The 25,528-nt window shown below is 40.2% G+C and overlaps 1 protein-coding gene across 3 annotated transcripts; it reads left to right on the top strand.

The window, feature by feature from the left end:
* The first annotated feature begins 3,455 nt into the window (after positions 1 to 3,455).
* Positions 3,456 to 24,055, top strand: dbnlb (drebrin-like b). 3 transcript variants are annotated; one of them, XM_062999345.1, is made up of 17 exons: positions 3,482 to 3,623; positions 5,704 to 5,785; positions 10,778 to 10,833; positions 11,533 to 11,645; positions 11,881 to 11,955; positions 12,137 to 12,283; positions 13,146 to 13,223; positions 13,309 to 13,460; positions 13,587 to 13,638; positions 15,054 to 15,119; positions 16,262 to 16,376; positions 17,766 to 17,858; positions 19,315 to 19,380; positions 19,736 to 19,798; positions 19,953 to 20,065; positions 21,081 to 21,156; positions 21,490 to 24,055. In XM_062999345.1, exons 1-17 carry the CDS (start codon positions 3,602 to 3,604, stop codon positions 21,627 to 21,629), a joined length of 1,509 nt encoding a protein of 502 aa, XP_062855415.1. In that variant the 5' UTR covers positions 3,482 to 3,601; the 3' UTR covers positions 21,630 to 24,055. The 3 variants fall into 3 exon arrangements, with proteins under 3 accessions (XP_062855416.1, XP_062855415.1, XP_062855417.1); XM_062999346.1 differs by lacking the exon at positions 5,704 to 5,785 and having other exon boundaries at positions 3,456 to 3,623; XM_062999347.1 differs by lacking the exon at positions 17,766 to 17,858.
* Positions 24,056 to 25,528: the final 1,473 nt, after the last annotated feature.

Raw genomic sequence — 25,528 nt, 5'->3', positions numbered from 1 at the left:
CACATTTACACACCTGCTCACACCAGAAGGCAATCAAGAAGAGCCAATACACCTATTGTATATTTTTGTGAAGTGGTTGGTAACCAAATTACCTGTAATAACCGCTTAAGAAGGTGACCAAAGGTATGTCTTACCCATGTTCTTAGGATCCATGTTGCTGTGCTGCATCCACTGTACCAGCAGTGACACTGCTCACACTGTTTACCATGTTTACCATGTTATTACACTGCCCTCACTCCAGGTACTTCTGGTTCCTTTCCATCTAAAAAAAAATATAGTGCGAATTGTCTAGTCTAATTTGTTCCTGAATGTAGGTGAGTAAATGTTTAAGCCTGGAATGTCTTCCTTTGCTTGCCTGCTAGCACTCAGATGACACTGTGGTCTATTATGCTAGTCTACCACCCCTAAGATCCTGCTACTGGCCGGCTGGACATCTACACAGACATGATCTGATGAGGGATGGCTGAAGATAAGGAAAATGTGGCTTGGTGCCCTGTCTAGGGTGTGTTCTTGCCTTACACCCAGTCCTACCACAACCCTATCCATGTTAAAGCAGTGGTACAAATGAAAATTAAATCAAAATATTGAGGAGTGTCCTGTCTAGAATTTGTTTCTGCCCTCTGCCCAGAGTTCAAGGAAGGGGTTCAAGGGTTTGATCATCAGTTCTGCTCACTATCTTTTCTTTCATTAGGTATCATTTCTCCCCTTTTCCCTCCAGATACTTGGGTCTCTCACTGTCCAAAACATGTAGAAGTTGGATTGGCTACTCTAATTTTCCTCTGGGTTTAAGTAAGTGACTGAAAACTGATTAGTTTGATGTGTGGAATCGACTCTTACAATTAACTCCATCGATTCTCAAAATATGGAATCATAATCGGAATCGACTCTATAATTTCTCGACTCGAACAGCCCTACTAGAGAACAACGAGTAATTCTCGCGATGCTGGGGGACAACAAGGCCCTCCGTGATTTTGGTTTAGATAGTTGAGATTTAAGAGACCCTTGCTGGGAAATGTAGTTCTACGGTAAATAATTTAAAGCCAGTTACTTGGTATAAGACCATTTAATCCTATCTAAATCCAGATTCGTATGTGATATGTCCAATAATCGAATACAATGCATCTCCAAGACCATGACTTGATCTTTAACTTAGATAAACTAAAGTTTGGAATGTTCTCCTTGTGTCTGTGTAGGTTTTCACTTGGTATTCCAGTGTGTTTCCTCTACCAGAGGTTAAGTGACTTAAAGTTAAGTGCATCCATGGCTGGCATCTAATATCATGCAAGTTGTTTTACACTAAAACTGAATTCACATTAAAGTTTTTGCAAAGTGGGATTTCCCATGATCTACCAATGACACTGATTCTAAATCTATGACATGGTCCAAGACAAGTTTTAGTTTTACCATGCAGTTGGTAAGGCAAAGTGTAATTGCTTTGACATGTTATATATTACCTTTTCTCTAAAGTAAAGAAAATACTGTAAATAGACGTGTGAGATAGGTATTGCTATGTAAAGAGCAAGACAGTTTAATTCCCAGAATTAGAGCTTTCCTTTTTTAGAGCTTTTAGAGTTTTTAAATAGCACCACTTTGATAAACTTGTCACCCAAAACTTAACTTTCATACTTACATACTGATACTAAAATGTCCCAAGACAGAAAGTGCTCCTACAGCACCGGAGACCAAAATCTCTGAGATGTTTTCCTTTAAAACTTCAAAATGTATTATTTCAATATTATTCTGTATTGAAAACGCTTTTTTTTTTTATTGAAACTAGGTTTGAGAAAGTAATTTCCAGCTAAAAATCTAAAATTGCAGACAGTAAAAAAAAAAAAGAAACACCAAAGGACATTAATCTACTCATTACTAAACACCTTCTCAAATCGTTACATTATTAAGTAGTTAGTTGCTTAATTGCATATTCATTGGTTTATTTTGCACTGCACATGGTTGATCATCTGAGGAGAATATTGTTACTGTCAAGTCTCGTTTCATTTGAGACAATAACCAGTAGGGTGCAGTAAGAAACCAGAAAAAAACTTCATAGCTGCTCCTGCTTAATGGCTTCTTACTGGTTCTTACTGGTTTTACACCAGTTATGCACTCCATCCACCCTGACTCAGGTAAACTTTAATTGATGAAAGTCAGTATACTCAGATAGCCAGTCAGAAAGTCACACAGTCAGAAAGTAAATATGCTTCATATACACAGAGCAGCAAAAATATTAAACCACTTCTGTGGTTGGCGGGCGGCACGGTGGCTTAGTGGGTAGCACTGTCGCTTCACAGCAAGAAGGTCCTGGTTTGGAAACCCAGGTGGGTCGGTCCGGGTCCTTTCTGTGTGGAGTTTGCATGTTCTCCCCGTGTCTGCGTGGGTTTACTCCGGGTGCTCCGGTTTCCTCCCACAGTCCAAAGACATGCAAGTGAGGTGAATTGAAGATACAAAATCGTCCAAGACTGTGCTTGATATAATCTTGTGAGCTGATGGGCCTTGTGTGGTGAGTGACTACCGTTCCTGTCATGAATGTAACCAAAGTGTAAAAACATGACGTTAAAATCCTAATAAACAAACAAACAAACTGTGGTTGGCCGGGGGTGGGGTGGATTGTTGGATTGGCAAAATATGGGTTTAAATATTTGACAGATGCATCAATAACCATGTAACTGTGTTACTGAATTTTAATAAATGAACAAGTACTTGCATTTATGGTCAGACAATCTTATTACTTTCAATTCAGCATTTTGAAAGCATTTTAATGTCCATTTTTAAGGTCCATGTCCGGGAAAAAATGTCATATGGTCACCCTAACTTCATGCACAAGGGCACAGTCATACCGAAACAAAAGAATCGTTTATAAGTAAACATTTATTTTACTTACTTATTTGTTGTGTACAGTGCTGTGTTTACATGGTGGCATAGTGGTTCAATGGGTAGCACTGTCGCCTCACAGCAAGAAGGTCCTGGGTTCGGTCCCCAGGTGGGGCAGTCCGGGCCCTTTCTGTGTGGAGTTGGCATGTTCTCCCCATGTCTGTGTGGGTTTCCTCCTGGAGCTCCGGTTTCCTCACACAGTCCAGAGACATGCAAGTGAGGTGAATTGGAGATGCAAAATTGTCCAGGCCTGTGTTGAACTAATGAGTAACTTGTATCTACCTGTCCTGTCATGAATGTAACCAGAGTGTAAAACATGACTTTAAAATCCTAATAAATAAATAAATAAATAAGTAAATAAATAAATAAATAAATAAATAAATAAAAAATAAATAAAAAATAAATAAATAAATACTGTATTTACCTGATATTAGTTAAATGTGCAGGTATAAGGTCAACTGACCAATCACAGTGCGGGAACTCGGCAGGGGGCGTGTCTATGCAAATGAGCAGTGGGAGGAAAACGACCGTTGGTATGCGTGATGACGTATGCGGTAGCGCTTCCTGTAGGCGTGGTGGAGCTCTTAATCGCTCGAGACTCTCAGCTCTGTCCGGATTGAGTTGATAAAAGATTCATTATTGATATTATTATTGTTGTTATTGCTTTTAATAATGTCGGTAAACTTGAGTAAAAACGGTCCTGCACTTACAGCGGCTTATAAAGAAGTGGTGGATGAGAAGTCTGAGACTGACTGGTGAGTAGTGAACGTGAGGAGAAGGTGGAGCTGGGTACTGTTATATTGCCTGGTTAGCATGTTAGCTCACCGCTGCTCTGACACAGCGTGCGTGCGCGTGTGCGTGTGCGTGTTGTGTGTGTTACTGTTTAACAACCTAACCTGTTGTGGCACAGCCTGCAGCACCCATGTGAAATAATTTCCTCATTAATTAGGGCAGGTGTAGCCTAGTGGTTAAGGTACTGGACTAGTAATCGAAAGGTCGCTGGTTCAAGCCCCACTGATGGGCCCTTAAGCAAGGCCCTTAACCCTCAACTGCATAGACAATATACTTATACTGTCACAGTACTGTTTATTTATCATTTGCACCTGCACTTTACACAACCGTCATACATATGTATGTGTAGTTATAGTTATTTTTCACCATCCTTACATAGTTATAGGTACAGCTGTATAGTTATTATTTACACATCTTTTATTATTATTACTATTATAACGTATACCTAACTAATCCTTCATTATTATTATTACTATTATAATGTATACCTAACTAATCCTTCATTATTATTATTACTATTGTAATGTATACCTAACTAATCCTTTATTATTATTATTACTGTTATTATTATAATACATACCTATTTTTATTCGTATGCTTATCGTCATTATTGCTATTATGTGTATCGTACTATGTATATAGATATAAGTCCATATATGTAAATAGCTAAAGTTAAAACTTTATATTTATATTAATCATAGATATACTGTATGTTACTGATATTCTCTGTTTTTTTTGCACAATGCTACTATTTGCACTTCTGGTAGATGCTAACTACATTCTGTTGCCTTGTACCTGACAATAAAGTAAGTCGCTTTGGATAAAAGCACCAGCTAAATGCCGAAAACGTAAATGTAATTCATTCTCACTAACCGCTTCATCCGGGTACCAACTAGAACCACAGGGCGCAGGTCGGGGATACACCTTGGATAGGTCGACAGTTCATCCAGTCACTCATTCACTCTCTCACTCACGTTTAGTTGCAATTTACACCAGCAAATCAAATGTCTGCGTGTTTTTGGAAGCTTGGACCACTACTAAGTGAAGCCCACAAGAGAACATACAAAACTTCTCAAATCCCAAACCTCAAAGCTTTGCAAGAGAACATACGAAACTTCTCAAATCCCAAACCTCAAAGCTTTGCAACACCTTCTTGCTGACCAAAGATCAAGTGCTGAATGTCATAGACTTTCATCACTTGTCCGCGTATTTTTGGAATCTTAGACCGCTACTAAGTGAAGCCCATAGGAGAACATACAAAACTTCTCACTGACAGTGACCCGGAGGTGAGGATCAAACCTAGACGTCCAGGACCTATGTTCCTATGAGACATTTACTTCATCAGCTGTGCCACTATGTTGCCTAATTGACACCCTGTTGTGTATAAAATTTTTTGAATGCATGTGCATTAGGATGTGAAGTGTCTCTGCTCACCATCTGTCAGGAGTTTGGCATGTTGTCCCCATGTATTTGTTGGTTTTCTCTTGGGTTCTCCAACTTTCCTGTGAGAGAGCTTGGACCGCTACTAAGTAAAGCCCACAGGAGAACATACAAAACTCCTTACTGACAGTGACCCAGAGGTGAGGATCAAACCCAGATACCCAGGACCCATGTGCCTATGTGGCATTTATTTTATCAGCTGTGCCACTATGCCACTTTTTTCATTACAAATCCCAAACCTCAAAGCTTTGCAGCAACTACTTGCTGACCAAAGATCAAGTGCTGAATATCATGGGCTTTCCGCTACAGTCGCCTGACCTAAACCTCATCAGTTTATGAGGGCATTCAGTAACACGACAAGATGCTCCCTGGATTATTGAAAAATCATCTCGGGGAAAACATGGATCATCAGATTGTGCACAGCAGTGCATGTTGTCAGTACAGCACAAATGGTAGGAGCTTCTAAATCTGATATACATTTATTAATTTGTATTGCTGATGATATGAGTTGTCATGAAAAACAATGTATTAAATTGGGGGAAAATACACTGTAGTTGTAGTTGGTTGCGATGTAGCTGCAATCAAACACTGCATGTTTTGCAGTGATGGGAAGATGCCAAACCTTTAAGAAGAAAACACAACCATGTGGAGAACTTGTAAAACTCCTCAGAGACAGTGATTGGAGGTGAGGAACCAGCTCTGATTCTCAAGTTGCTCACTGTACCAGTTGTGCCATCGTACCGCTGTTAATTTAAAAATAAGTAGCATATGTGTTTATCGACGTGCATCAGGATGTGAAAGTAGCTGCATTCGTTTTTGTTACACTGTGTGTGTGACCCACTTTCACTGGTTCAACATGTCAGTTAATTGCCTTTAGTTTTGGTTAACCATAGTGTTACATCCTGTGAGTTGTAATTTGTTTATATATTATATATTTAGTTAATAGGTGTTCAGGTTGGGCAGTGGTTTTTATTCATGGTCCAGCTGTTGGCGGGGATATATATTTATATCTTAGACAGGACGCTAGTCTATCACTTGCTTATTTCTAGGGTCGATTTTGAGCGGTCAATCCACCTCTGGCACGAAATTAGAGAGTTGGAAAGACATTCACACAGGCATAAGAGCAACATGCCAAACTCATGACAGAGTGATCAGAGTTCAGGACCGAACCCAAAAACCATGCCGCTGTGTGACACTCACTTTACCAGCTGCACCACTGTGCAGACTTTATCCATTTATCCTTTCAGTTTTCATGTCATTATCCAGACAGTAACAGCTTAATCTGAGTAAAGATTCATTCAGTTAATTCATGAATGAATGTATTCATTATTATTCACTGGGAAACACTGAGCACAAGGCTTGAATTTACTCTCATTAGGTGCCAGTTCATTACAGGGCAACACACACACACACACACACACACACAAACACTCACAGCTACGGGTAATTTAGGGTTGCTAGTTCAACCTCTGCATGTCTTTTGGAGGTGAAATGGTGGAAACATGAAGCGTCTAATTAAAATAATGTTCATTTCAGTTATTTATTATAGTTATTTTCATCAACTGGTTTATCCTGGTCAGGGTCACGTCAGGAAACAGAGCAGGAACTTTCTGGACAGGGCGCCAAACAATCACAAAGCTTTGCCAAAACAGCTGGAGAAATGCTGAACCCAGCCTGAATTGTGCATTAGGATAATGGTGGAATTTTTACCCGAACTTGATAGGATTAATGCTGTTATTACTCTTCAAAACTGCTCTACATTGACAGTAGGTTTAAGTAGGGAAATGTGTGTATTACAATGTAATAAAGTGGTGCCATGTCTAGGGTGTATTCTCACCTTGTGTTTTGGGGCCAATCCACTGTAATTCTGACCAGGATGAAGTAGTTAGTATGAATGATTGCATAAATGAAGCAACACTTGAGTGCATTAATCACAATAAATTCAGCACTAAATAGTGAATGCAGAATAGTGATGTTACACAGATTTGCTCTTTTGGCTTTTCTGGTCCACCCACGTGTCCGACGCCTCACCTCCTTATCTAACCTACAGCACAGACAACATTGTTTTGTTATTTAAATTCTACTTCCTTTTTAAAGGCAGAAAACACCTCCCAAAGCCTCGAGCACTGGAGATTTGGCTGTACTCAGAGGCTTCTGAATGAGCTAGATGTAAAAAGTAATTAGAAATGACCCACAATTAATTATGGCTACATTTTTACCCAGAGCTTTGACTTTGCTTTATCGAGTGCACACTAGGACAGAACTGATGTTTTTGGTCATACTTTTCATAAGTGACTTTGGTACTTTACTGACTTGCAAAATGTGCTGTTTAGGTACTCGGCTGGTAATCAGAAAGTTGCCGGTTCAAGCCCAACCACTGCCAGGTTGAGCAAGGCCCTTAACCCTCAATTGCTCATACTGTATTCAGTATTGCTAGTTGCTGCTAGATGAAGTCCCTAGAGAAAATCATCAGGGGAAACAATGTCAAACTTTTACAGAAAGTGACGGATAGCAAGGATCAAACCCAGGTCCCTATGATACCATGGGGCACCCATTTTTCATTTTACATTTAAAATGTATATCTGATAGGGATGTCCCGATCCGGAATCGGGGCCGATCAAGGCATTTTTAACTGATCGGAAATCGGCTTTACTAATGCCGATCATAACCCGATCTTTTGTTTTACGTCAGCATGTCCGCTGTGTGAAAATACTTTAAATTGGAAAGTAAAACAAGCCCAACAGCGGTGTAATGTCTGCAATGCGAGCGTTTCACGAGGCGGTGGGAGCAGAGCTGCGTTCATTACTGTAGAATTTTACTGTTTATATGGTGTGTGAGTCAAGGATCACTCCGGTTTACGAAACAATAACTTTTAATCCGAGTATGAAAACTTCAGGACCATAACACACAGCTTTTACGAGTTTACGTGTTACAAGACTGAATGACATCTCAGTATCAAGCTCTCTGATTGGTTTAGTTATGTAACCGAGCGTCGTAGTGATGCACTCGCTTAATAAAGAAATAAAATACACGGTATATTCACAAATTCACAAAAGCCCCAAAGGGTCAAAACACACTCACTTTGCGTAGAAACGTCCATCAAACCACTGTCACAATACAAGCACTTTAAGTGCTTGTATTGCCTTTAACTTTAAGTCCTTTAAGACTTTAAGTCCTTCATAACAAAAGAGTGACTTTCCATTTTATTTTGGTATTCAGGTTTTACTGTAATGCTGTTAAGTAACTTATTTGTTTTTTATATTCAAGTTAAGCTGCTACACCACTTGTGAGTGGAGATTTTTGTTCATTTTTAGTGTATCACTGCATTAAACAGAATTATGTTCTTTGAATATAAAGTTCAAAGTGAAACTGTAATGATCTCACTTCATTTTTACTACAATGCTGCACTAGGTTTGTTTACTTTTATTTTGTAAAAGAACATTAAGCAATAGTTTGGATGCAGGCAATTTTTTTCCTACAGCACTGCAGAGCTATTCAGTTGTTAAACATGTACATTGGATTAATTTGAATAACTGTAATGTACTTGAAGTGTGCACTGTGTGAACAGTATTATCTAGTTAATATCTAGAAAATACAAGTATCGGTTTGAGAATCGGTATCGGATCGGGATCAAAATTAAAGATCGGTATCGGGAACAAAAAAACATGATCGGGACATCCCTAATATCTGATGATATAAAAAGGGTTAAAATGGCTGAATACTTTTGAAGGTATTGTAACTGTCTATTAAATTTTTGAGTAACAGGTGCTTATAGCTTTTTATTTGAAGTTTACATGTGCAGCGATTTTGTCTTAATACTATTATTAGTTTGTAGGTGTGGTGCTTTCACAAGTATAAAGAAAACCTGACAAACTGCATGTTTGCATACGGCTCATTTAAACTCAAACCTGTCACTTTTCCCCATTCCACTCATAAACTCTGGTGATTTGCACTGGTTTCATGTTACCTCTGCAGAACCAGTTTTGCATTCCAGCCTTCTTGGTGGTTATTTTACTTAGTTTTTACTTTGAACAGACCCATCAGGATCTAGTGAGCAAGCTTTTTTTTAGAAAATGTCAAACATGCACGGTTGAATGCGCTAGCCCACCACTACTGAGGTCTGAGTTTTAGTCTCAGCAGTGCTATCAACCAGCCAGGCGCCTACATGGGCACACGATTAGCTGTGTGTCTGTAGGGGGGAGTTGCAAATTGGATTGGGTGACAAAGAGAGGAAAATGGAATAGAATGCCTTTTATTTGCCATATGCCTATACAGTGCGATGAAATAGTTTGGAAGCTGGAGTCAGAGTCCACTGTCGTTTACACAAATAATACCAGTATGTTATAAAGCGCCTTCACATTGTTATGCAAGTTTGATCAGCAGCTACAGGAAATGTAATTGTTTGTAAAAGAAGTGTGATTCTGCAAATTGTTGAATACTTTGGTTTAAAACTTTTACTGTCTGGACTGAACAGTTGAAAGTGTTCTGAGATATGAGAAGGCAGAATTGTTTTTTCTATAAGCATTTAAAAGAAGCTCATATAAGCGTTTACTGCAGAAAAACAGGGTTTTCCAAAGCGTTCACAAACTTTCCTTGCAACCGTAGGTCTGTCCATTCTGTTGTTTGTTAGTCGACCGTCTCGAGTCTGCAGAGATTCATCTCATCTGTTTTTGTTGGACTAATCCGGGACTCTTTCACAGAAACCCATAATTTCCATACCAGCAGATGATGATGAGACACTGTAGACCTCAGAAATTCTGTAGTTCTGCAGAGTCAGCAGGACCAAACTGATCCCAGTTTGGGTTTCGGTTTCGGAACAATAGGGTTCACTGCCAGTGACTGTCACCAACCCTTCTGTTCCACACCACAGACGTGCTATAAAAGATCTGGCTGGTTTGAATTGCATAAATTGATAGTGTAAGCAATTTTTTTCTCTGTACTTCCTCTCTGAAACTTGGGGGCTGACGAGCTCGTGCTCAGAGAGGAAGTTAATAAGAGTTCCTACGTGCACGTTCAGGCTTTGTTTAAAATGAGGAAGCTGTAATCTGACGCTGAATGCAGGAGTTGCCCGTGGGAGCCATGAGCTTGCTAGATCTCTTTTTAGGCGGACCTGTTTTCTTACTTTCTTACTTTTACCACGTTTGTTTTTTTCTTTTTCCAGCTGCTCCTTTATTTCAGGTTGCCACAGCAAATCATTCTGGTACCTGATTTAACACAGTTTTTTAAATGGCAGATATCCTTCCTGATGCAGCTCTATTTTATCTGGGCTTGGGACTGGTATTGAGAAAGCACTGATAAGAGCACCTAACATTACCAAGGCTGTTTGCCCATCCCCCTTTCAGACATAGCCAATCAACACCTAATTGGCCGATAGCATTGCTGAGAATCGTTTGACCGTGCACTGTCACCTGTGTTGCAGCTACTTTGAACTTGTTTTTTTAGGGGTTCTTGGATTACATTGGACCAATCAGATTCATTTCCTTTCAATATTACGTGACAGTTGCTGACCTGGTAAAGAGACAGAGAAGAGATTTTTTTTAGTGCAGTCAAACTAGCCTTACATCACAAACTTATTATTAATATATTAACTTTCTATACCAGCAGATTGATAAGTGATTGCTAATAATTGTAGATAAGCATCATGTGCTGCATTAACAAGGTTCTGTTTGACTTGCAGGGCGTTATTCACCTATGAGGGAAACACCAATGATATTCGCCTGGCCAGCAAAGGAGGTGAGTGTTAACGCAACTGTGGATTACTTTTACAATGGAAAGTGAAAATCCCTGAATGGTTTTCTTGTCATTATTGGAGGTCGTGTAGAGCAATAATTCTTTTAAATTAGCTCATGGAATTTAAGGTTGAAAGTGTTAAAATTGACCTAGCTTCCAACAGGTACAAATGGATGTGCCTGAGTAAGAGAGGTTAAATTGGTTCCTCATTTCTACTGCAATTGCGGCCTCTGCTGGCTAGTTGAGGCGCTTGCACATGGGATGGATGATTTACATATAGCATAGCCTGACTCTCCGTACCTGGTACGGTTCTCTGTAAGACTCCATCACTGGCAGGTGAAAACAAGCCGTCTGTAACTGGGGGGAAGGGGTTATTTTCGACTTGATCAGGGCAATGAGGGTGTCACGGTGGGTAGCACTGTCGCCTCATAGCAAGAAGGTATTGGGTTCGATTCCCAGGTGGAGCGATCCGGGTCCTTTCTGTGAGTAGTTTGCATGTTCTTCCCGTGTCTGCTGTTTTTTTCAAAGTGCTGCTACTGAAACTGATTGTTTATATTTAGTAGACAGAAGTGAAACAGACATGATGGAGAGAAACTGACTTTCACAGGTTCACAAACCTCTGAACAGTACAAGAATATTCTGGTCATTTAATAATGAGTGGGAAATGCTGACCTCAGTGTGTGTGTGTTTGTGTGGGTTTAGATGGAGGGCTGGAAGAGCTGGTGGAGGAGCTCAACAGCGGGAAGGTAATGTACGCTTTCTGCCGGGTGAAGGACCCCAACTCCGGCCTCCCGAAATACGTCCTCATCAACTGGGTAAGTGTCACCTTAATTACTACTGTACATGAGGAGTCACTATTTAATAAATGAACCTGTACCTTTTGACCTAATTTTGAAAAAAATTTGAGGTTAATCTCACATTACAGATGACACTGAACCACCATTATGTTAAATATTCCAATAAGTAAATGATCTATTATTTATTACTATTTATATAAATTTCCCTCTTACCTGTTTTCGCTTCTTACTTTGTGTTTTTGTGTGCGTTCAGACCGGCGAGGGTGTAAAAGATGCTAGGAAAGGACAGTGTGCCAACCATGTTAGCTCCATGGCTAACTTTCTGAAGGTGAGTTTCTATCAGCATGGTAGTTTAGTGGTTATTAGACTAGTGATTAGAATGTCACTGGTTCAAGCCCTATTACCACCTTTGTCCAAGAGCTAACACTGACAGGTTGATACACTTGAGTGTTTTGTATTTACTGTGGTAGTTCACTCTTTTGTGTACGGTTTGTGTGTGTGTTGTACAGGGAGCTCACGTGACTATAAACGCTCGTGCAGAGGAAGATGTCGAACCCGAGTCTGTCGTGCAGAAAGTGGCTAAAGCTTCAGGAGCAAACTACAGCTTCCACAAAGAGTCCAACCGCTTTCGGGACACGGGCCCACAGGGACCAGTGGTAAGTCACACTCACACACACACAAAGTAAATTTTTGTTCACATCACTCTAAAATGACAGCTGTCATTATTTTATCCCTGTCTGTAACTATCCAAAATAATTTTCATTTCATTCTCAAGTTTTATCGACACTTTATCCTGGTCAGGGTCGCGTGGGTCTGGCTTCCCTGGAATCACTGGGCACAAAGCAGTAACACACACAGACAGGACGCCAATCCATAGCAGGATACAGACATGATTGACTATGTCTGAGCGGAGTGACTGAAGCCCAGCCATGGATTGATGTCCTGTCTGGGAAGTGTTACTGCTTAGTGCCTAGTGATTCTGGGCAAACCTGACCCACCGCAACCCTGACCAGGATAAAGAGGTGAAAATGAAGTATAGTGCTTTATTGGCCTGATTTGTCCTTAAATTTGGTATAGCTAAACATTATAACATTAATATCTGTCACATTTATCAATCAGAATTGATAGAATTAACGATCATGACCCAGTTGTGTCTTTATGACGAATGGACCAAAAAGTAACTGTGCCCAGAATGAACAAGCTGAGCTGGATTGGTTCCATCCTGCAATGTTATCAAAAAGTCCTTGACAACACAGTATCATAGAAGTTGGTCAATGTTACGGCCTTGAAAAGGCATCTAACGCCACATTATTTGTCTTTCCAGAGCTGTTTTGTCTACACTTACACAGACACTTAAAGGAAGATTTAAAAAGAACCAAACAGACAGTACTGTAAAATGATAGAAGATAAAATTAGAACTACAACAGAACTGATGAAAAACTGGCTATATACACAGTTACCACAATGACGTTTTAATGATTTTTTTATTTATTTACGAATGTTCCTCTGTTTCCACAGGGTTCTGTGTATCAGAAGACCAACGCCATGTCTGAAATCAAGAAAGTCAATAAAGACAACTTCTGGGCCCAGGCAGAGGTGCTCCATGCAACCATGATGATGTTGAATTATAATTAGATATTAAAATAATAAAATAACAAAGCTTTGAATTTACTCCCATCAGAAAGATGAAGAGAAGCGTCGCCAGGAGGAGAAGAAGAAGGCAGATGAGGAGCGGCAGCATCTGGAGAAGGAGAGGAAGGATCGGGAGGCTAAAGAGGCTGCTGTGAGGGAGAGGGCGGCTAAAGAAAGAGCCTCTCAAATCGAGGAGCAGAGGCAAGTGTAGCCAGCGCTCACTGATTAAAGCTTAAATACCTTAAAATAGTTACTGTAGGTATTCAGTTAGTTAGGTGGGTGTACCTGTATATACACTGTACTGATATAAGTGTGTTTGTGTTGTAGGAAGTATCAGCAGCAGCTTGAGGAGAGTCAAAAACAACAGAAAAAGCAGCAGGTGAGACACGCCTACTATAACTTTTATCTTTTTCACATGTTAATACGAAAGTCTGAGAATATTCAGTCTCACAATATTAACAACTATAAGGAACTCTTCACCTTAGCCACACACAAAAAAAAAAACTGCTAAAGTTCTTTGAAGCGATAGGACTTAAAAGCACCATATAGCCCAAAATACAACAGTAAAAGACAAAGACTACATACACCAACACTACATACATCAAGCATAGCATTATGACCACCATCCTAACTGACTGGTCTGCAGCTATGCATCCCCATACGCAACAAACTGTGATGCTCTGTGTATTCTCACACCTTTCTATCAAAACCAGCATCAACTTTTTCAGCAATTTGAGCTACAGTAGCTCGTCTGTTGGATCGGACCACACGGGCCAGCCTTCGCTCAGGTGGGGCGGCCCGGGTCCTTTCTGTGTGGAGTTTGCATGTTCTCCCCGTGTCCGTGTGGGTTTCCTTCGGGTGCTTTTTTCCCACAGTCCAAAGACGTGCAAGTGAGGTGAATTGGAGACACTAAATTGTCCGTGACTGTGTTCGATATAACCTTGTGAACTGATGAATCTTGTGTAATGAGTAACTACCGTTTCTGTCATGAATGTAACCAAAGTGTAAAACATTACGTTAAAATCCTAATAAACAAACAAACAAACATCCTTCCTTGGACCACTTTTGACAGATACTGACCACTGTAGACCGGGAACACACCACAAGCTGCAGTTTTGGAGATGCTCTGACCCAGTCGTCTATCCATCACAATCTGGCCCTTGTCAAACTCGCTCAAATCCTCATGCTCGCCTATTTTTCCTGCTCCTAACATCAACTTTAAGGATAAAATGTTCACTTGCTGCCTAATATATCCCACCCACTAACAGGTGCCGTGATGAAGAGATAATCAGTGTTATTCACTTCACTTGCATAAGTGTATGCCCAATACATATATAAAATATAAGACCAGCTTAAAACAGATTCCTGGCTTTTTAAAAACAAACAAAAGTGCCAAATAAGGTATGAAAAAAGTCAATTAAACTCTGAAGCCTCACAGTTACTCAGACACCCTAATCCATCCATAATCCAAGTCTTTTCATGAATTCCTATAAAGAAACATATCGACCCCCACTTTGACTTTTTAGAGATGGAACCTTTTATTCAGCCATGATAACAGTCATAGCAGCTGACATGGTGTTAAGAATCAAACAGACAAACAAAAATAAATGTTGGAAGTTCTACATTATGACACAATGGCATCATGTCAGTGTCATATGCTTTTTAGTTATGCATCAAAATGTATTTTGCATTTCAACTTTCACTTAAATGCCATGACAAATTCATGACCAGTGTCCAAACATTTGCATTAAGTGTGCAAGCAACTGGTTTGAAGTGTTCGTTTTTGTCTGGTAGGAAGACGAGCAGCCGTCTGGACGACCCAAAGGTTTTAAGCGTGCAGAATCAGTGGAGAAAGCCAATGTGCGTGAGTGGGAGCAAAACAGAAGTCTATAACAGCTATTAAAAATCTGTCTTTCAGCTTAACATGGCTTCTCCATCTTCTTCTGCTTTTTACTTTTAGTTTGCTATAATTTTTTTCTCTTTTGAGGGTTTATAAACATTATTAATTCCTCTTTTTACCGTAGTGCAATGGCAATTGCATGACTCACAGAGCATTGCATGTGGCTTTTTGATTTAAAAGTGTGACACTAAAATATTTTCAGGACTCACGAAAGACATACAGTTACCCAGCTGGTGCATTGAATTCTCTCTGACTGTCTTTGCATAAAGACGAAGGACCTTTATTTTCCCCTAAAAGGGTTTAGCTGGATGCTTCACAGACTGATGCTTATTTTCGCTAAAGTGATGAATGATTGAAGAGTGGCACTCTGGATATAAGTGGCACAGTGGACTAACGCACTTGGGTTGTCACATAAAGCTTAGCGTGCGTGTTACGGCTCTGGTTTTATAACCCAACACTGACAGGTCATAAGCGGCTGCAGATCGGCTATGTGTCTGAGGGGGCGTGTGGTGATCTGGCTCTTCTTGATCAGATTGCAGATTGTGCCAGATCAGGAAATGGAAAGGTGGGGGTGTATAAATAAAAGATTCAAGATAGGTAAAAATGTCTGCTATAATCATTAAAGCTGTTTTACTGGCTGAGTTTTGCACAAAGAGGAAAGAGAACGGAGGTTTTTGTCTCCAGAGGGTGCAACTGACTGGGGCGGTTCTATTGAAAGGTCAGTACCACAGGGGTGAATGACTGAGGGTGATTCCACTGATTAACTTAAGGTGGCACCAATGACTTGTGAGAGACATCACACATCTGGAACCGTTTAATATTCTTTCTTTATGATAGAAGTTTTATCTGTACTAAACGCTGTTCACAACACAGTGGTGCTGCAGGTAATGTGTGTGCTGGGACTCGGGTTCGGTCCTTGCCCCTTCTCAATATTTGTCATTTAAATCTCCATCCAGCTTCCAGAAACATACAGAAAGTATTGTGAAGTTGTAAACTAAAGAATGTGACTCTTTAAGACTCTTTATGTTTGTGTTTAAGTATTGGTGCTGTAATGCAGTTCTTGATGTGTGTGTGTGTGTGTGTGTGTGTGATTGCTCAACAGGAAGCTGCTGCCCTGATCTCGCAGCGTTCTGTTAACCCCAGGGAAATGTTCCAACAGAGAGAGAGAGGCGTCAGGTCCAGCGACACAGACAACACACCTTCCAGCCCACAGCCTGGTTAGAGTCTCTTAATACTTTGTCAATGGATTTGTAGACAATGTTTATCAGAATAACTTTAACCTTAAGTTGGGGTGTTTTTATACTTGCATTTGAAAACACAAGGCAGATCAAACATAAAGCAACTGTTCTAAATTATTTTACTAGTTAACCTACAATAGAGAGGGATACACACTCTTGAGAGTCTCAAGATTTCCATGATGGGCACAAATTCCTACACTGGACTGTTTTTTCACACCATACTTGTCAAACTATGCTTGGATGTTAAGATGCTGGACTAGCATCTTAGACACTAATTGGCCATTAAGCAGGGGCTCTTAACCCTTGTGGATTGTATTTAATCACAATTGTAAGCCGCTTGGATAAAAGCGTCTGCTAAGGCGCAGCGGTGAAACACACTAGCGCACTAGAGCTGTTTGTAAGTTTTACTCTCGGGTGCAAATGTGGACAGAGATTGGCTAGTTCCAGTGTGGGATTGCCAGAGGAAATTCCTCTTAACCGCTGCAATTACGACCTCTGCTGGCTGGTCGACGGCGCCTGCATGGAGATGAGGGATAATGGAGATCTGTGCGAATACAGATCTCCGTATGAACTAGCATTTTGCATGTGTTCAGAAGCAGCGGGGTACTGCACACGTCAGAGAGGAATGAAGGTCAGCAACAATTTGATTGGGTAATTGGATATGACTAGATTGGGAGGAAAGCTGGGAAAAATGCAAAAGAAAAAGCGTCTGCTAAATGCCATTAAGGTAAAATGTAGAATTGTTTTATACACCTATCAGCAATGGGTGTGGCTGAACTCAAAAAATAGGAGGGGTGTCCACATGCTTGTGACTATATCATGTAATTGTTATTTTTGTGTATGTTTAATTGCTTATGTGATGTTATTGTCTGAAATAAGGTACCTCAAGAGGGTACACATGCTGCCTACCTGATGAGCTGGCGTCTAACTAGAAGCCTTTGTTTATTTTTATTGGAACCCATTGTTTAATGCATATTTTAAACAGTTATCTGACTCACTGATGGGGGAGCAGCGCTGTACAAACACTCAGCTGCGGCAAGTGCTTAACAAGTCCGAACAAGCTCAGGGAAGTTCCCTGTCTGTCCAGATCAGCTAAATATAGGTTTCCACTGGGCTCCAGTGTGGAATCTGTCATTACTTACACTGGTTCATCTGTGTCCATTGTTCTGTTAACATTAGCACATTCTCTGGCTGCATCGCTCTATACCTTTCTGTTTCCTTTGCCGAGTCAGTGCTGATATTAACCCTTTTATGTTTTAACCCTGACGCTCTGGTTTACTTCTAAACCCGTGTATACTTGGCTCATCTGGACCTCTTTTCATTCTCTGTGTCTCTCTATGTTTCTGTTTCTGTGTGTGCGTGTGTCAGGGCGGTTGAAAAGCCCTTTTCTGTCTAAGCAGCCTTATGAGCCGGAACCTCTTCGCTCTCCTGTACACCAGGCCTCACCTGTACGAGCCGCAGGTACACACTTACACACTCACACATGCAGAATCGAGCACGTGTCCGAACTCAAAACTAAATGTGCCAAACATTAAATAAAGAATATAAAGGAATAACGAATAAAGGAATAAAGAAAAAACATGCATTAAGAGGACACTGAAGTTACAGTGCGGTACTGAACTGCACTTCACAGCTTCCTTTACCACACCCCAAGCACTGCTTTTTAGTTTTAGTAAACAGTGCCCACCAGTGGCCATAATGAAATAGATCAACCAGTGCTGACATCTTGAGCTTGCAAGTTTGAATCTCAGCTCTGCTTACAGATGGCCGGCCGCCTACACAGACAATGATTGGCTTGTACGAGGGAGGCAGGGCCATAGGGATTCCTCATAACTGCTGCAATTATGACCTCTGCTGACTGATCAACGGTGTCTGCACAATAAGACGGGTGATAACAGAGATCTGTAGGTCAACAAAGTGGTCTCCTACTGTGTGTTAGTTCTGGCATTTCAAGGTCATGAAGTGGAGGTCTGCAGCAGTAGAGGCGGAAGCACACATCAGATATTTGGATGCGACTAAATTGGGGGAAAAACTTGGGGGGGAAATGTGTAAAAAAAGAAAATATATAAATTTAATATTACTTTCATGTTTTACTACTGTCTGATAGGGCTGCTTACTGCTTTATCCTGGTCAGGGTTGTGGTGGGTCTGGTTTCCAAAGAATTGCCAGGCACAATGTAGTTACACACCCTGGACAGGACGGCAATCCATTGCAGGGCCTCGGTCATCCTAGACATAGCCTATTGTATCTGTATGTAGACGCCCGACTGTCTGATAGTGCTGTTGGGGATTCGAACCCTGGATCCCAGCAGTAGTGAGCTGGGGTAATTTACCACTGCACCACCCGAGATCCATTTGTTTGTAATTATATTATAATATTTATACAAATTCATACAAATACTTAAATTATTATGAAAATCATTGCAATGTGATTAATTTGGGGTGTGTTACCGCCCTTCCATACCCATTGTGATCTTAATTAGGAGAAAATGGTCACTGAAGGCAATTAAATAAAGCATTTAGTTGATGAACCCTATGACAATGAGTGCACTTTGTGTGTATGCATGCTTAAGTGTGTGTGTGCTTATTGCTTGCTTTCATTCACCGACCGGTGTTCACAACTAACCAAGGGACTGACTGGCCAGAATACTGCACCCAAAAACTGTGTAATTCCAGTAATTACACTAAAATGTTCTGGAACCCAGTTCATTTTTTCATGGTGGTTTCCAAGCTGGGTAGTTTGCTTTGCTTATGTAGTTCCTGAAGTTTTCTGGAAGGCTTTTAAAAAGTTTAAAATCTGTGTAGTTTCCTTACAGAAAGAGTTCAGGAACTATTTTAGTGCAAACAGGGTTGGTGTGTGTTTCCATGCATGTGTGTGTGTGTGTGTGTGTGTGTGTGTGTGTGTGTGTTCTGAGTAGAGCCGAAAGTGGAGCAGTATCACACTGAGTATAAGGAACAAGATACAACTCAAACAGAATATGAAGGTGGGACAACACACATACGCACCCTGCTTAGCAATGGCTGTTCTATTTCTTTAGTCATGGTTGCCAGATTCTGTCCATTTCGTTTATTTTGTCTGCAGCATGAAACTGTAAAAAAGTTCTTGTTCTTGTTCTTGATTTCTCTTCAGTTCTTTGACTAGAAAATCTGACAACTCAACTGATCAAGTTTCTATCCGTTTTTAGGTTTTTAGAAAACTTTAGTTTCAAAATATTTCAGAAAGTTCCAAAAGTTTGCGATGTTGGTCCAAATGTGTGTGTTTTCATGCATGCATGTGTGTGTTTCCATGCATGTGTGTGATTGTGTTTGTTTTTCCATGCATGTGTGTGCTGTGAGTAGAGCCGAGAGCGGTGCAGTATCACACTGAGTATGAGGAACAAGATGCTGAAGCAGAATATGAAGGTGGGACGCAGCGCTCAGCTCCTGTTCTTTCATACCATGTTCTCTATTAACCTGCAAAACTCTGTCAGCAGCACCATCATGTGGACAAACCACACACTATAAGTGTAAATAGTCATAATTCTAATACACTGTCTCTCTGTTGACTGTCTCTCAGATGTACAGACAGTGAGTGATCAGTATAATTCTCGTGAGGAACCACAGCAGCAGCAGCAGCAGCAGTATAAAGCAGAACCAGAGCCAGATAATGTTTATGATGATCCACAGCAGGTACAGCACACGTTCCTTAACATGGACACAAGCACACACGTTCACACAAACACACATTAGTGCAGCAAGAGTACCAACATTTTAACCCTAATACTTAAAGTTCCTACCAAATTATTGGTGAATGATTCAAATTTAAGCTGATGACATTGCAAAACTCTATTAAATCACTTTTAAATGTCACTCCATTGTATGATAATCTACTACAAGATTTAAAGAATGGCAACATCACAGACAGGGTCAAAATAAATACTCCCACAGTACAGAGACGTGCAAGTGAGGTAAATTGAAAATACAAAATTGTCCATGACTGTGTTTGACATTAAAACTTGAACTGGGTGCCCAAGTGTTGCAGCAGGATATTCTGCTAGCACACCGGCGCCGACATTCTGAACTCCTCGGTTCAAACTCGGCGTCTCCACCGGCCAGCTGGGCGCCATCTAGCGGGCAGTGCCTGCAGCAGACACGTTTCTTCTAGGGCGGGATGACCGGACTATGTGGGTGGGGTCTTCAAACGCTGTGTAAGGACCCTGATTAGCAGATTGAGAGGCGCCTGTGCAGAATGCATAGGGTTTAGCTGAAAAAGGGCTGCGTGCAGGTCGGAGGAGGCGTGAGCAGCACTATACCCACCTCGACTGCAATCAGGGATCCCCCAGCAGCGGAAGACAAATTGACTACACTAAATTGGAAGAAAATAGGAGAAAAATGCATAAATAATATAGAAAAAAAAACTTGAACTGATGAAACTTGAACTGATGTAAACAAAGCCATGACGAGACCAACTAAACATGCTAAATAAATCAAAGAGATGCGGCTGGTATGTTACAGGTGTTTTTGTAACATAAATTTGTGTGGCTAATATATCATAATAAGCAAGACATAATCCAAGATATCAGAATAATATTTAAATTAAAGTGAATACACACAAAGCAACACGTTCAGTTTAATGTGCAGTTAGCAGCGCTCATTTCATGCATGTGAATGTATTGACCAGGGTGCTGTTTTACTTGTGTTCTAGGTGGAGGAGGAGAATGTGTATGAAGACACAAAGGATCGTGGCGTTTGTGCTCGTGCGCTTTATGACTACCAGGCTGGTGAGTACAACATCATGGGGTAAAACATCATGGGATGTCCTAATAAATAAATACATTTAAATAATGCCTGCATGGAATTAGGGAGGCTAGCGTTTGCTGAGAAAACATTTTCCACACTGTTGCACCACCAGCAGCAGATCTAAGTGTTGACACAGGGCTTCAAGTCCATGAATTCATTCTGTTGATGCCCAATTCTGACCCCACACCACCTGCATTAATCAGAGCAGCCAGTGGTTTCTCCACTTCTGTCAGTGGAGTACAGTGGGCACAGGCTCACCAAAACTATACAGTTAACTGTCCTGAAACAAAGTGTATGTGTTTTTTCTTCTCCAGCTGATGACACAGAGATCTCCTTCGACCCAGACGACATTATCACTGGCATCGAGATGATTGATGAAGGCTGGTGGCGAGGTTATGGACCAGATGGGCGTTTTGGAATGTTCCCAGCCAATTATGTGGAGCTTATGCAGTGATCAGATTAATTTGTCCTGTTTATATTGTGTCTCATAAGGGAACAGGTCTGGTACATTTAATTTGACAGAAAGTATTCATGGATCAACGAAAGAAGAAACTCGACTTTTCACTTGTTTTGCTTTTTTTCCTTTTCTTTTTATGGTTTCTAAGATTCCAGCAAACATTCCTTGAAACAGTAATGCTCTGTTGTACACGTCAGCCTTTTAAAGAGGACCCAGTTTGTATTGTGTGTTCATGTGTGATGCAGGAAATGATCTATTTAAAAAAAATACCTCAAAGCTGCAGTGTGTAACTTTTCTGGTAAAACAAAACGCTGTTGTGTGTTGACCCAAAGATCCTAAAGCGCTTTGCATTTTAAGCTTCTGGAGTGAGTAATATTAGCTTGACCCATATGTTTGTGTTTGCAGTTTTGCTGCTTTACACCAATACACAGTGGATCCGAAACGACAGATGTGCTTTTTAGAGTGGTGTACTGATGTACTGGAGATTTAATCCATAATACCCAACTAAAACACAAACATACAGTTAAAAAATAAAAAGACAAGATTTGCAGTCAGTCGGGAGGCTAAATTAAATGGATTAAAAGGGTTATTAGATGAAATAAGGATTAACAATGAATTTGAGCTTTAAAGTATTTTTTCTCATTTGGTGGCCAACAAACTCCCCATGTTCAAAACCATGTACATACAGTGATTTGTACATATTAGATTAGTTTGGATCCAGTGGTGTCTCAGTGGTTAATGTACTGGACTAGTAAACAGAAGCTCGATGGCTTAAGCTCCACTTTTGCCAGGTTGCCACTGCTGGCGTCCTGTACAAGGCCCTTATCCTTCAGTTGCTTGGACTGTAATCAGTCAAAACTGTAAAAAAAAAAACGTCTACTAAATACTGTAAATTTTAATGCTAGTTGCTTGTCCAATATCTTAAAGGCTGAAAAGTTACATAATGCAGTTTTGAATGTGTCATCAGCACTTCTGTCTCATTCCTGTCCAAACCCTTTTTACTTTGCAGTTGAACGATCGTTTAGACTCATTCTGTAGATTTGAGAAGGTGAAATAATCAGATCTTAGTGTTGTTTAAACCCTGGGTCACAACCCTTGGGTGGGAAAAAAATGTGTGTCTGTGTGTCAGAGAAAATTAATAATTAAATAAACGTGTACGCGAACGCCCCCTTGTGGAGGCTTTGTGATGCATCTTGTATAGAGATAATAAGATGCATTGTGTTGCCTGGGTTGTGTAAAAAATCATGGACAAAATGTGGGTCGCTTAAAAAAAAAAAAGTTTAAAAAAACCTGCGTTTAAAGCAATAATTCCGCTTTAAATACTTAATGTTTTTTATTTTTCTGTGCTTTAAATTCTCACAGAACTATTAGTAACGGCTGTTCTGTAAAATGCACAAACGATTGAGTGCCCGGTGTGACCGTGGCTTTTGAATTTGCATTAAGGCCACACAAACTCACAGAGCTGTTGCACACAAGCCACTGACCACGTTACCGTGTTGGCATACATGATGATAAAACAAATCCAATGAGATGCAGCGTTTGGTCTTGCAGCATTGCATTGCATTGGAGGAGCAGGTGCAGTACATCCTGTATGGTGCAAAAACCTAATGTTAGGGGTAAAATGTCAGTTGGACGACTTACGCTTCCATCATACACGACTGTTAAGTAAACTGCTTGTCCAGAGTGTTTTTCTCTCTGTGAATCATAATGTTGAAATGATTTGTCATAATAGTCGTAATAGCTCATACAGTACAGATGTAGTAGATAAAATAAGGTTAAAATATAAATACTTTAAAGGTTTGCTGCTCATGTGGCCTGTTGAATTCCTCCAGCCTTGATTTTTTTTTTTTTTTTTTTTGCCGTTTCTGCATCTCTCGGTTCCTGATCTAAAATGCCAAGCGCTGGTGGTGATCTGTGGTGGAAAGAGTGTCTGGATCTTTAATGATGTTGATGTGCAGCAGTGTATATTGCAGAAAATCGATGATGTTATGAATAATAATCTGTGATTAAAATCTGTGGCTACTGTGTTTGTTGGTGCTCGAGGACTTTACCTTGCTGCCTGCTCAGAGATATACTGTGATCTTTTAAGTTTCAGGGAGCCCGAATCGAATTCTGTCCTCCTCCTCTCACCTTTAAATTCTAGATTGAGTCTGAATTGGTCCTTGTTTGCTTTTAGATTAATTTATAAGAGCTGTGCAGAGTAAAAAAAAAAAAGTGGCGAAGACCAAACGCTTCCCTGCTGTCTAGGCTGTGCCAATAGAAAAGCGACTAAGTAATAAGGATGTATTTTATATAATGTAAGCGTGGATAAATCATTAAAGTACCAGCAGGAGCCTGGTTCTTCAGATCAATGTAATTTACTGATCAGTGTGTGGAAAAATAGTTTTAATCAGAAAAATAAAATAAAGGAACTTGACTGAAAAGTTGACTGGTCTTTTTTGTGGATAATTTAAATGTATTAATATGGTAAGGTAGTTGTTATGGCTTATTTGATATTTCAGCCAGATCCAACGGTAACACAAAAAACATGGACAGTAGAATTTGCCTCAGTACATGGATTTCTTTTCCTTCATTAACAGAATGCATCCCTAAAATAAAGGACCGATTTTTCTATTTTCATTAACTGCTTTTTCCTGGTTGGGGTCCTGACTGGTCTAGTTCCACCAGGAAACACTGGGTGCAGGGCAGGAATACCCTGAACAGGATGCCAATCCATCACAGTTCCTCAATTTGGATATACCCGATCATGTCTGTGTAAATGCCCAGCTGGAACGTAAACTGTCTTGTTAAAAATATGACATAGTGGTTAAAGTACTGGACTAATAACCTTAAGGTTGCTGGTTCAAACCCCACTATTGGGCCCTTAAGCAAGGCCCTTAACCCTTAATTGCTTAGATTGTATACTGTAAGTCACTTTGGATAAAAGTGTCTGCTAAATGCTGTAAATGTAAAGGAAGCTTGGAAGTTAACGTCGTACATTAAGGTTAATACAGAATTTTGGCACAATATGAACTTTATTCAGAAAAGGGAAGCAAAAAATGTCTTGACGGGAAAATATCACTGCACTTCTTTAATAGCACTGTCGAGATCTCATTTTTTGCATAATAGAACATTTGCATAATAGAGCATTGCACCACTTAAGTGCTATTTTTAAAATAGTTTTTAAATTGATTTAAACTTTGGGATTCCTGCTGGACTGATGTTCAGGTTCAAATTTATACTCTCATTGACTGGCTACAATCAAACCTGACTTTCTTTGATTAACTCACTTGACTTTAATGAAATTTGGATAAGTGTTTGTTTTAGTAACTTCTTAGCTATTTTTTTACAAGGCAGATATGGGAGTTTGTTCCTAAACAAAGAAGTTCTGATTGCTTGAGCTCGTGTGTTTGAATCTCGGATCTGCTGACGGCCGGACAGGCACCTATACGGACAATGATTGGCTCGTCTGAGGGAGAAAAGGCCATAGGCATTCCTCATAACTAAGGCCCTACCTAATTCACTGCTGTGAGAATCACATCATGGACAGTGAAATTTGCTGTGAAATTAAAATTTTAAGGTTTGTGTTTAGCAATGTAACATTTTTTATTGGCATAGCATTCAAGTGCTTCACGTTTACTGGTTAATTTACACTATGAGGCAATTCATTTAGCAATCGGTTAGTCGATGTCCAAGACGTCGAATTGTAAAGCAGCTAAAAACACGACTCGGGTAACTAAGTTTGGAAAACTGCCAACTGATTCTGTGGATGAGGGGTTAGGGGGGGTCAAAACATGGATGAAAAAAAGATTAAGCCTTGCACCATCGTCGGATGTTCTAGGTTTACTATCATTCAATTATAAGTGTTATTTAATGACTGTCGTTAAATTTGGCACTTAAAAAAAAAAAGATCCGCG

This window comes from Trichomycterus rosablanca, chromosome 7, assembly GCF_030014385.1.
Source record: "Trichomycterus rosablanca isolate fTriRos1 chromosome 7, fTriRos1.hap1, whole genome shotgun sequence".
Taxonomy (NCBI): Eukaryota; Metazoa; Chordata; class Actinopteri; order Siluriformes; family Trichomycteridae; genus Trichomycterus; species Trichomycterus rosablanca.
This window is presented reverse-complemented; position numbering and strand designations above follow the sequence as displayed.

Excerpts from the sequence above, each read along its gene's own strand:
- dbnlb (XM_062999345.1), top strand. The coding sequence starts at position 3,602 with ATGAGAAGTCTGAGACTGACTG. Across the intron at positions 13,639-15,053 it reads AACAACAGAAAAAGCAGCAG|GAAGACGAGCAGCCGTCTGG; the intron begins GTGAGACACGCC and ends TTTGTCTGGTAG. Across the intron at positions 19,799-19,952 it reads TGCTGAAGCAGAATATGAAG|ATGTACAGACAGTGAGTGAT; the intron begins GTGGGACGCAGC and ends ACTGTCTCTCAG.